Source organism: Parasteatoda tepidariorum, chromosome 4 (genome assembly GCF_982258835.1).
Source record: "Parasteatoda tepidariorum strain Cologne lab strain chromosome 4, Ptep-v5.0, whole genome shotgun sequence".
Lineage (NCBI taxonomy): Eukaryota > Metazoa > Arthropoda > Arachnida > Araneae > Theridiidae > Parasteatoda > Parasteatoda tepidariorum.
In genome coordinates, this window is record NC_141758.1 from 74,531,257 (window position 1) to 74,544,355 (window position 13,099).

The 13,099-nt window shown below is 28.4% G+C and overlaps 1 protein-coding gene across 2 annotated transcripts in view; it reads right to left on the reverse strand.

Annotated features, from left to right (window-relative positions):
• LOC107457174 (atrial natriuretic peptide-converting enzyme) overlaps window positions 1-13,099 on the reverse strand; it is a 127,018-nt gene that overhangs the window by 58,952 nt on the left and 54,967 nt on the right. For both annotated transcript variants that reach the window (XM_043040207.3, XM_071182434.2), the window contains exon 2: window positions 3,784-3,905. In XM_043040207.3, the coding sequence (XP_042896141.1) occupies window positions 3,784-3,888 (105 nt within the window). In that variant the 5' untranslated portion in view covers window positions 3,889-3,905. The remainder of the gene's footprint in view (window positions 1-3,783; window positions 3,906-13,099) is intronic.

Consider the following 13,099-nt stretch of genomic DNA (forward strand, 5'->3'; position numbering starts at 1 on the left):
AAATTTTCAGGGTTTTAGGGGTTATTTTCAAAAGTTTCAAACAAATACTGAAGCATTTCTACTGTGAGAAACAAAGAATCACCGAAATATGGTAAAATTTACCGTGTTTCTGGTTTCATGGAAACATCAAAAGCTCGGTAATTTTTACCGAAGCGTTTTGGTAATGATTTTAAAGAAACTGTCAATAAATTATACTTTTATAATATGTGATAAAATTTGATAAATATGGTTTATCATAAAACTTTAGGGCATGGCATGAAAACCATTTATTCAGGAAAATTTACTTTGCAGTTTTGTATTTTTTTACTAAAAGTGTGGTAATAAGGACTATAACTTGGAAAAACAGAATTTCCACTAAACCGTAATTATATAAATGGAAATTGCGTAATTTTATCATGATACTTCAGAGCTGGGCAAATGATCCTTGAATTCGGTTAAACTTACTTTTTGGTTTTGTATATTTTATTAATTGTGTGGTTATAAGAACTATAATTTTAAGAACCAGAATTACTTGTAAACCGTTAATATACGAACGGAATAATTATCAAATAAATAGTTTAAATACCGTATATTTGGTTTTATTTATCAAAACTACGGTTTTTCTTTTCTTCTTTTTTTTTAAAGCATGATTTTTTTGTGCAAGATTTATGAGCATGTATTTCAATACGCATGGAATAGAGAATTTTAGCACATCATCCTTAAATAAAAGATTAATTGCCTTGAGAAAGTTTTATATATTTCTTAATAGCCAAATTGTTTATTCTAATATTATTTTATAACTATTTTGAAAATTTTTTCCGGGAACTTCCTGACGATTGAATGATATATATTGGTGATTAGAATAATCCTAATATTGATGACACTGGGACAGAATATTTTTGTTTTGGTTTTCGCTGCATGAGATTCTTTAATCGATTTTGGATACTTTCACGCCACTGATTTCATATCCGCAATTGGTTGCACTATCTAAGCTGCATTTTTTAACGATATATGTCGAAATGTGCAAGTTCAAAGACGTTATATATTACAAAGGGCCGCATAAATGTTATGGCAAACATCTAGGAGAGTTAAGGCACATCGTCAAGATTAAAATATTAACTTATGCCCGGAAATATCACACGCCGATAGAGGCTCTCTCTGCCTCTTCATGCGGTTCTGATCAGGCTGTATAGGGAAGAGCCCCTAGCCGCGTACAGTGACGTTCAATTGCTGATGATTTGCCATGACTCTCCTGGAAACTTGTAGCAACATTTACGCTATCCTCTGTTATATATATAACGTTTTTAAACTTGTAGATTTTAACAAAAAATAGAATGAAAATATATCTGTAAACAAAAAAAAATATCTGTAGCTTTAAGAGCAAAACTAATTTTAGATTTGAAATCTCCACACCCGAATCTGCACCATCAAGTATTTGTATAAATATAACATAAAATTTGTTCCCCAGTGTAATTGAAAAACATTTATATACATTGATAATTGGATAATAAATATTTATGATCTCCGATGATCAACATTATTGCCTTTGTGATTACTGAAAGCACTTATAAGTAGAAAAAAATATGCTACTGCTAGAAGAAATTAAAAAAATCGATTAATAGTATTAATACATGATTAAATCTTAAATATTTAAAAAATGTTCGAATAATTTCTCCAGCTTATTTGTACTTGAAATACACAAGATAACAACTTTTACTCAGAAAATAAAAATAATGAAGTAATAGCGTCTCCATTTAATACCTACTTTGAAAAATGTATAAGCCTATTAACGAAATTAATATCAATACCCAAATTCTCTTCTATCCACTTTCTAATTAATTATTGGTTGGGCAAGGAAATAGAAAAAAAAATGAAGATAAGTTGCTACTTTAGCCTCATGTGCCGTAACTCTGTTATTTTGGGGGTTTGTTTTAAGTCTTTTAAAAACAATATTTCATTATATTGTTACGGAGAAAGGAAAATTATTTGGGAGATAAAAAGTCTTTTAATTACATGAAATATTTCAAGAATATAGATTTTTCAGTACCCAAATAGGATTTTGCCGAAGGGGTATAAAACTTGAAATAATAGATTTTAGATCATCCGATAATAGAATATTGATAAAAAATGTTTGACCAAGTTAGAATCAGTCGTTTAAATTATTTGAACATGAATAAATATTGTTTAAGCAATGTGTATTTTATGCATTTTATCATTAATCAAATTATACTTTTAAAGTAAAATAAAGATGAAATATAAAATGTGAAATTTTGGTGCTGACGCATTAAAGTATGTTGTAAAGAATAATTTAGCTTAATTGCAAAATAATAATTAGTAAAGTATTTTTTTTCTAAATGACTTTTAATGTGAAGGTTTAACGTCTTGACGCAGATGGGACATTGGTGTCCTTTTCATATACTTTTGATGAGCTAATTACAAGTAAAAATATGTTTCGATGTATTTTATTTATAAAAAAATTGTCGAATTGTTACTAAAAAATCTTTTAGATTATCAGAATTATATTTGTGCCAAAATATAAAAAAATATTTTTCAATTTTTTTATTCACATTCAAACATTTATCAATAGTTAATTTTGTGAATCGAAGAAATTTCAATGATGAATTGCTGTTTCTCTTAGATCTAAATAACAGCAAATAAGCACAAATTTGATAAAAAAAAAGATTGTTTGGAAGTGAGCCGTGTTTGGAAGATTTTATATTTAACGCAGAAGTAGACACTGGTCTCATGCTTCATTTCATAACCATAAATTATTAAAATGCTAAATATAATATTTTTCACTTATTTAGATCTAAACTCATGCAATTTAGTACTTAATAAATATTAATTAATAAATAATAATTAGTTAATAATTAATAAATAATAATGATTTATAATTAATGAATAATAAAAAATAATAATTTATAAGAAAATATAAAAAATATGTTTAAGGAAAATTCTGAGAAAAAGGCTAATCGAGTAACGCGTAATATTTCTCTCATAAAATTTTGCAATTAAGTCATTTGTATATTTCTTTCTGCGTAAAAAGATAAAACGTTAAAATTGGATTAAGATAAAACTCTTTTCCCAAATCAGCGTCAATATCGTAATAATCATATATTTATTAACCGTATGTATTAACCGTATTATTTTCAACAATAACAACAGCTTATTTTACGCTAATTTAACTAAATTTTTAACAAAACGCTACTTTGAACACTGTTTTCAATAAACTGTTATTTCATTCCTGTTGATAAATTTTTCTGTTTACATCGTAAAAAATTCCAGATCAAATCACGGTAAAAAATACCGACGCCGGTGCTTTTTACTGCAAAATTTATTTCCGCCGGAACTTGCAACGGAGCAAAAAAAAAAAAAAAAAAAAAAAGCTGATATATTGCAATTTTTACCGCAAAATCATTGAATCGCTATAATTATATAAATGTTACTGTAAAAATTACGGTATAACATTTTAGGGTAAAAATGGATTTTACGAATGATGCATCCAAAGTACCAGTATATTATACCATAATTTGATCGGGAATTTTTTTGCAGTGTATGAAATCTTGCAAATGTGTCTCATTGGAATTCTCAGCTTTCATTGATGTGGTCATCGAACAAAAAAGGCTTACAACATCTAGTCGAGGGCATCACCTATGGTCAGGAAGCTGGCGAAATAAGGATAACTTAACTTTTAAAAAGATTCAAAACTAGAAAGTTTGAAAATCAAAGTCGTTCTGTGGATGATTTTTTGAAATGTTTGGCAGACCTTGTTAGAAGTAGTGGGAATATACAAGCTTTATTTACCAAGGCTTCTTTATTTGGCGGTTTAGATTGTGCTTTCTCATTTGTTCCTACTTCAGCATTAGGTGGTGGTTCTTCCGTTCCTTTACTTGGTTCATTGGAACTCATAATGGAAGAGCTAAATTCTGAAAAAAGAAATAAAAAAGTAAAAATGTGTTTTACCCTTAAATAAAAGTAATTTTATGCAGTATCTTAAACAAAAAAGAAAGGAGAGGCAAGTTGCAATAAAGATGAGGTACATAGTTCTAAGTGAAAAGGTACATAGTTCTAGAATGAGGTATGAAAGTTACATAGTTTTAGATCTAAATGAATTATAGTTCTAAGTGAGTGAGTTCTAATTGAACTTAGTTCTAAGTTAAAATATAGATGTAGAATTATTTTCATTTCAATAGCCTTTTTTTAAAAAATGTTATTACATAAAAGCTAGAAAAATAGCTTTTCCATAAGGAGCAGCCTATCTTCTAATGTTATTTGAAGTAAATAGTTGGGGAAAATAGCTTTGTCAGGAAAAGCAATCACTCTCTAATTGCAATTTAATGCGAATTTTTTGTCCGAAAATTGTCTTTTAATAACGGTAATTGATCTAGTTTGAAATAAAATGTAGGATAAATGGTTACAATAAAGCTTTTTTTACATATTAAATTATCTAACAGTAAGTATTCGATAAATATACAAAGTAAATATACATACATAAATATACACAAATATGTAAACTACGCATGCGTAAATATACAAAAATATGCATATATTTTAACGTAGTTCTTAATAAAAATGTAATTTGGGAATTTTTCAGTCCTTTAAAAAATGGAAAACATCTTTGATATAAAACGCAAGCAACCGTTACTTGCTTTAACTATTACTACTTGAATAATTTGCCCAAAACCTAGTGTCTTTTTCCTTTTACATAAATCAAGTTAAATGTTTCACATAAGCAGTTTTTAATTACAAAGATTCATTGATTGATCCATTGCAGAATATTGGAATGTGACATGTTCCTAGTAATGTTTAAGGAAACATTGCGTAAGACAAAGAGTACGTAGTTAAACTCTAATTCCTAAAGCTATGCACTGTAAAAAATCCGGATCAATTTACCGTAAGTAGTACCGGCACTCTGAGAACCTAGTCTTTTTACAGTAAAATATTACGGAACAAAGAATTTAGCATACCATAATTTTCACAGTAGTATTTACAATGAAGTCACTGCAATTAAATAAATATTACTGCAAAATTTGCGCTATTAAATTTTAGAGTAAAAATGGATTTTACGGTGGAAAGAACTTTAAGGATGATGCACCCAAGATGTCAGTACTTTTTACCGTAAGGGGATTAGGGAGAAAGAATTAAACCGAATTTAGTTTGACAGACACTGTTTAAATAACCGATAACTGTCTTATCAAATCTCAAGCTCATCGTGATTTTACGGATGTCATCATTAATAACGCGGTTTATGGCGTCTTTTAAATCATTTAAAAGTTTCAGTATTAATCTGCATAGTACCTAAATCCACCAATGAGCATGAGGAATTGTTAGGGTACTTCGAGTTTGAAACAGAGGGCGCCCGGACGCGTAAATATAGTACAAGATCTATTTTGGATTTATGGGCCAATCAAGATTACTTTCTACTTCATCAAAATAATGTTGCTTCAATTCTCGTTTGCATGAAACCCAACGTTTAAATGAACTAAATAATCAACCTATATACATAATTAAAAAACAATCGATTTTGGGTTAATAGATAAGTGGGAAAGAGCTATGGTTCTGGGCTCGGTCCTCCGTAGGTGCTAGAAGCCCTCCCAGTAGGCCAATAGACTCTCACTTGTCTGGGAAATAAAAGTGGCATTGTGATCAATGGTGACTACATTACCACAATCACAAATTTTATTGCTCACAAAATTATATTTGCACAACGGGCTGCCGTGGGAAATCTTTAACTTTTTATTAATCGATTGCTTAAAAAAGATAGATTCTTTTTTTTTTATTTAAGCTATTTTTTTTTTCAATTTCAAAACAAATAGAAAAAAGAACTTGTTGGAGTTTTTACCAAACAAACTATTTCATAGTAGTGATGCTTAAGTTCCAATAATTTGTCAACCATATTAAGTTCCAATATAGTTGAGATATTTTTAGTATACTTTTATATAAAATTTAACATTAAAATAAAGAACCTATAACGCAAGAAATAACTATCTTTTAATCCAATTTCAACCTCGAAATTAATCATGTCGCTCAGCAAGCTGCTACTTTAGTAGGTGTTGTGTAAACTTCGAGGAATTAGGTATGCTATTCGGGGCAGTTTTCTTAGATATATGTATAGAGTATAAACGGCTTTAGCAAATAATTTGTAGCTAAAGTATGCATACATATTTAATTTTATGTAAACTCATGGTTATAAGAGGATTATCATAATTTGAATTCTATACAAATGCGTGAACTTCATTTGAAACGCGTCCCTTTCTCCGAGAGTGTTCCGGCATTAGCCATCCTAGTCAGTTCCATGTTTACTTTCAGAACAGCCTTAATGTGCAATTAGAATTTCAATGCGGCTCGGTTGCTGAACCCTTTCAACGTAGTAAGATGTTTGAGAATGAAATGTTGATTACTTAAAATGTTAATATTTGTATCGGCAATGTACGCGAAGCTAGAACTTGAATAATTCATAAACTCTGCCTGCGTAGATTGAGTATATCCTATTAACTTAAAACTGTGTTTCCACAGTGTTATAGCATAGGAAAATTCTACTCATAAACTTCGTATATTAAATACATTTAAATTAACTTCAAATATCACTTGACTTACCCATTATTGGTGTGTAACCATTTTGTAGTTAGATAGAAGTATAGGACAAACATATACTCTTAGTTTCAACAATAATTAAGTTTAAATTTAATTCACAGTAACAGGAATTAACATAAATCATTGCAAAAATGTTCGAATATTGCTAAAAAAGAATATTTTTTCTAATCAAAAGGGCCAATTTTGGAAATTTGTTTGGTTAATTGAGCCCTGTAAAAATTGTGATGCTTTCTTTCTCCCTTCAAAGAGTGAAGTTAAATCTTAACACCAATAATTGATGAAGCTTAGGTTACACCAATCTGTAGCTCGTTGCTGTGCGTTATGTGCAGCTTTATAGATTTAGCAAATAATTAATGTATAATTAAACTATTTGGCTAAAGTCTTGCCCGAAATAGAGGTAGAGCATATCTTTAAGGAAGGAGTGCTTCTGAATTGGATTCATAATTGGGTGGTAATAAGAACTATATTTTTTATTTTCTTCCCCAAATTTATCCGGTAATTAGTTACCATATGAACGCAAAAATTTCCAAATGAATGGATTAAATACCGTATATTTTGCGTTTATTACACAGAACTATGGCTTTTTTTACCACAAATGTTATTATACCGTACAGTACGGTAATTTTACTAGAATTTTTCTCTTCCGTATCGTAATGTATACGTTTATTAAGTGATTTGTTAATTAAATTGTATTAAAATTTTATTATGATATATTAATACTTCTTTATGTAATCATAAAACTTTCGTTGATTGGCCCAATTTTTGCTTCTTAGTTTTCATTAGAAATAATGTATTGGATATCTTAGAAATCGCTGCTTTTATTTAAACCAGACTGTACCTACAAACTGTATAAAAATGTTTTAATAATTGTTATTTCTTTTCGAAAGAGAATTTCCTCGATTTCTTCCATTTGAGTTGAAAAATATATTTCTTACCATCTAGGCTTTCGCCAATTTAAAAGAAATGTGCCATCTCTGATATTAACTAAATAACACTTATTTATTTTGATATTTAAATGATACTTAAGCGTAAAGATGAAAACTTTTCTTCTAAATAAATTTAAAATGTATATTTACCTTTATACAAATTCTCAAATATTTCGAGCTGCTATTTATTTGGTGAATTTCAAAATTAGTCTTAAATGCAAGTTTTTTACTTGAAACAAAATTGATTTGTATTATACTAAAAAATATTATTTGTACGATAAAAAAATTAAAACATTTGCATGATATAACAAAATAATGAAAAACTATTTTTTTACTTATTGGGAGAACTTTTTCCAAATAGGACAAGACGAAAAAAAACCCTGTTTTTTCTTTAAAATTATATGAATATGTTTTAGAATACTTTGTATATAATAAAAAAAAATCTCCATAGTCTGAGATGTTTTTGAGAAAAAAATATCATTACATTTTTTAGCGAATTGTTTTACTCTTTTTTTATGTTAGATCAAGGGATCGTTGAATTATAGGTTTTCACGTCGATTTGAATTTATCTTTTTTTTTTCTCCTTATCGGTGAAATGTTATGTGTTTTTTTCCTTAATTCTTTGAGCCTCTAATTACGAACGAAAACTCTATCCAATTTTCTTCAATAGTAAGTTGCAGTTCTTCAGATCCGGAAGAATAAAAAAAAACGTAAGAAGAAAGGTGCGTGTTAAAAACATTTTCTCTCTTTTAAAGAATGTCTTTTTTACGAACTTCGAAATTCTTCATCAATTTTTTTTCTCTTAGTAAAAAACGTGAAATGTCCAAAGTTTTTAACTATTTTTAGTTGTAATGAAAAATGTTTTTTAGGAATATAAAGAAGAAATAAATAAAATTGATGTATGTTTTAGTCTTATGATTTCTTTATTTTTAAATTTAGTTTCTTCCCTCTTGCATTAGTTTAATAATTATATTCTAACAGTGCTTTTATTTTGAGAGATTCATGTTACGATGTTAATAGAATGGTTTTTATTCTTGATAAAGTATATAACAGCGTTAATAAAACTTCAAAAATTAGTTTTTACAACTATAAAGAGCTCACACGTTTGTGCACGGCAAAAAAAAATAAATCTGGTGAAGTTACAGTACTGTATGATAATGTCATTTCCGGTAAAATTAACCACAATTCTGGTAAAAAAATGATATGTACGGTATTTGATTTGGTTCATATGATAACGTGGTCATTTCCGTCCATATGGTAATGGTTTAACGTAAATTCTTGTTCTCAAAATTATATTTTTTAATTCCACTCCTTTAGTAAAATATAGAAAACTGAAAAGAAAATTCCACTGAATAAATGGTTTTTATGCCTTGCTCTAAGGTGTCACGATAAAATAACAAAATTTCATACTTATTTTAAAATAATACTTTATTATTAATTTTATAAAAATAATAAGTTAACTTAACCAAAGTGTTTCGGTAAAAATTATCGAGCTTATAGTGTTTCCATAGAGCCAGAAACACGGTAAAATTTTCCAAATTCATAGTTTTTTGTCAGTGTGATGAAAAGGATACCTGACGTTTCGTATTTATTTCAGTCTCATACATTAATTTAAGATAAGATAATTAATTTATTTAATTTAATACAATTATTATATCCTTAGAGGATGTTTGTCCTGCCTAGCGTTTCCAATACTTTTAATTCTCACATTTCTGTGCAAATCATTATTCCTTTTCCCCTTCAGAAATAATTTTCAAATTTAATTTAATCGTCGTAAATAGGACTTTTTTTAAAATTCCTTTTAGAATTATTTCAAAGAAATAGTTCACAGACGTTGAGTTAGTTTGATTTTCGAAAGTTAGATGTGTTGTTGTTGTTTCGAATTCCACTTGCCAAATACAAGCAAACCTGCTTGGTGACACTAAGCGAATTTAACGCAGATGGTGCATTACTTGTTTTTCAGTGGTGCTATCTATGGCAGAGAATACGAATTAAGCCCTACACACGTCACAGCTTGTTTATAGAGCTAACCCATTGATACATCCATTCATTCATCCACAGATCGTAATTTTTACTTAAACCAGAGAACAATCAATCTCCAATTCAGTACCTTCATAGGTATTGACTTGTTATGGGAATATGGAAGACTTTGTAATCCGACAGATTTAACGTGCGCCAGCCACCATTTACTGCACCCGGAGTCTTCGGCCAGCGGGGGAACAAACTCGTGACCTCCTCATTTAGTCTATTCCGGTCTGTACGTTAGATGTTAGATGTTGTTTAAATAAAAGTATTTAGAATATTAAATGTGTCATTGTAGCTTTAAACATTCCTATTTGTCACGAAAAAGAACGAATCATTTTTGGTTATAACTAGGATGTTCTGCTAATCCGAATAATGTATGGTAAGTAGTCACTTTTCAGAAGTAGTGAATCGGCAAGAATAAATGTTTATTTACTTAATGTTATTTCATCGGAATGTTACCATTGATAAAATTTGTAACCAATTTTCATCAATGCATATCTATACATGAGTATAATTTGATGCAAGTTATACAAGGGAGCTTAAAGTTTATTTAAATTAATTTTAATAACATTGGTGTGTGCAATAATTTCAAGTATGTGTACTATCTACACAACAACAAAAAATTCTGGTGAAATTACCGTACAGCAAAACCGTAGTTCGGCATTTAAACCATTCAGAAACCAAAACATGCGGAATTTAAACCATTTATTTGATCATATATACCCGGAGAAAAAAAAATTTGATGAAATTACCATGCTGTATGGCAATGACATTTCTCGTTTAAACCATAATTCTGGTAATAGAAACCAAAATGTACGGAATGTAAGGCGATCATTTGATAATAAATACACAGAGAGAAAAATTCTGGTAAAGTTACAGTACTGAATGGCAAAGACATTTCTGATGAGGAAACTTAATTTGATTCAGAAAAACAATATATACTGAATTTAAACCATTCATTTAGTAATTGTTTTGTTCATATTGTAACGATTTAGCGGAAGTTTTGTTTTTCAAAATGATAGTTCTCGTTACCACAGAAAGAATGCGAAACTAAAAAGCAAGCAAAACCGAATTATTGATTTTTATGTCATGATCTAAAATATTATGATAAAGTTACTAAATTTTACCACATTAATTAAATTTTATCACATATCAAGTAATTACTTACTACAATTACTTAGCAATAAATCATATTTTATTGTTAAGTTTATCAAAATGACCGAGCTTTTTTGTGTTCCTATGGAGCAAGAAGCACGGTAAATTTTATCATATGCTGCTAGTTTTGATTATACTTTTTTTTTCTCGATGTAAAGAATAAATTTACCTTTTTATTTCATGTCGAAAAAATTCTTACTTGCAATTTATTTTAATTTTGACAGCTATTTGTTTTTATAAATTAAAAATATTATCTGAAAAATGTTAGTAAACAAACTTTTGAGTAACTATTAACCCTTTTAATAACACTTCAAATAAGGTACTAAAAAGTGTAAGTAAATAAAACACTTTTGATTAAATATTAGCTGAAAAATCCAAATATATATAAAAAAATTTGGAAACATAAATTATAGTAAATTATAACAGTAACTTTACATTATAGCTTAGTTAAAATTTGTTAACTACTTCAAAAATATGTTAAAAAGGACAACAAAATTTAAATGCTATTTGAGATAACAATTGAAAGTCAAAAGCAAGGCAAGTAATTATTTTCTAGCACAAAGTTTGAAATTTTGTTTATAAGTAATTTTTTTACGGAAGTTAAAAAGTAAAAATATTGATTTCTAACAATAAATAAAGATAATAAAAAACCAAAATTAAGCTTTACAAGGGGAAAATACTGCTTATATGATTGAGAAGGATTTTTTTCAAGGCATTTGAAATCCATATATTTTATATTTAGTTCTACATGTAGTTGTGTACTTCTGTGTATTTATTTTAACTATATACTTTTATGTATTTATTTATATGTCGGGTATCTATATGTGCTTGTAACATTTATATGCTCTTAGGATATGATAATTAAGGAGTAAATGCTGAAAACATAGTAATAACGAATCAGGAACTCATGATAGTTATTTTAGAATCTAATTTGCATGCATTCTAAAATCCCATTTGCATCTGAACAATATTATATGATACATACTTTGCTTGTCACAAAATCGTAATTGTCTGAACTTTATTACATTATTAAATCCATTCAATGTTTAATTTTTAAATATTTTGTAATTTGTCTAATAATTTCTTTTAATAATTTTTTTTTCAAGAAAAAAATATGGTAAAAAATACCAGAATTTGGTTAAATTTACCGATTTTCTGGTTCTATGAAAATTCCAAAAATCACGGTAATTTTTACCTAAGCGCATTGATATTGATTTTGGTAAAATTAACTATAAATTAACTATAAATTATGGTTTTATAATATGTGGTATTATTTAATAATTTTGGTAAAATTTGGTAAACTTATAATGATACCATAGACCATGGCATAAAAACTATTCATTCCGTTGAATTCGGTTTTCTGTTTGGTATTTTTTTACTAAATGGGGAGTAATAAGACTATAATGTTGAAAACAAGAATTTCTGGTAAGACTTTACCATATGAATGAAACCATCATAAATGGATGGTTTAAACACCATATATTTTCAATTTGGGGAGTAATGTTACTCGCGTCCGTAGCATACTTTAAGCTACACGTGCTCCCTGGGTAGTGCTAAATGAGTAACGGTTCTTGCAGGATTGGAGCTACTTTTTGTTGCTGTTGCAGCTATGGAGACGTCATGTGTTTTACACTGGAAATTCTAAACTCCCCTAGATCCACTGCAGTGGCGGCGTTTCGTCTCTAGACTGGACATGACTGCCTTGCTAAGCATCTATACAGAATTGATATATTTGGCAGTCCTATGTGCACTTTGTGCAACCAGAACTTTGAGATGGATAAAGATAATTTGTTCAGTTGTTCTTCATTAAATGAAGAAGATTTATTCAGTCGATATTGGCGTGCTAGGGAGTTGATGCGATTGGTATCCAGCGACTGATTCTTGTTCATGTTTAAGTGGTTCACGTTTTGCAAGTATTTATTGTTCTTCTTATTATATTGTTCTTGTATTGTTCAATGGTTCAGTTTTTGTTTTATATGCTCCAATCTCAAGCATCTTCGATGCATGGGGGTCAATGATGTAAAGTCAAGTGCTTTTGCAATTTAAAAAAATATATATTTTCAATTTTATTTCCAGATTTATGGTTTTTCTTAGCAGAAATGTAATTACCATACAGTGTGGTAATTTTATAAGATTTTTTTTTCTCAGTGTTCAATAATTAGTATTCAAATGAAATTTCAGACTATTATTTGGTTTTAGTTAAGAAAGATTCATCAAAATCATACATTTTATCTCAATTTGTTATCCGGTTTTTCTATTTTTTTTTTTTTTGAATTCCTAGAGATTCTAATTTTAAAAGAATACTATGTCGTACTTAATTCAATAGTAAGCTTCAGCTCTTGGGATGAAGGAGAAAAGAACTCTTTTGTTGAAACTTTTTCTCTTTTTTTTTTTGAAGAATGTTTTTTTTATTTTATGGA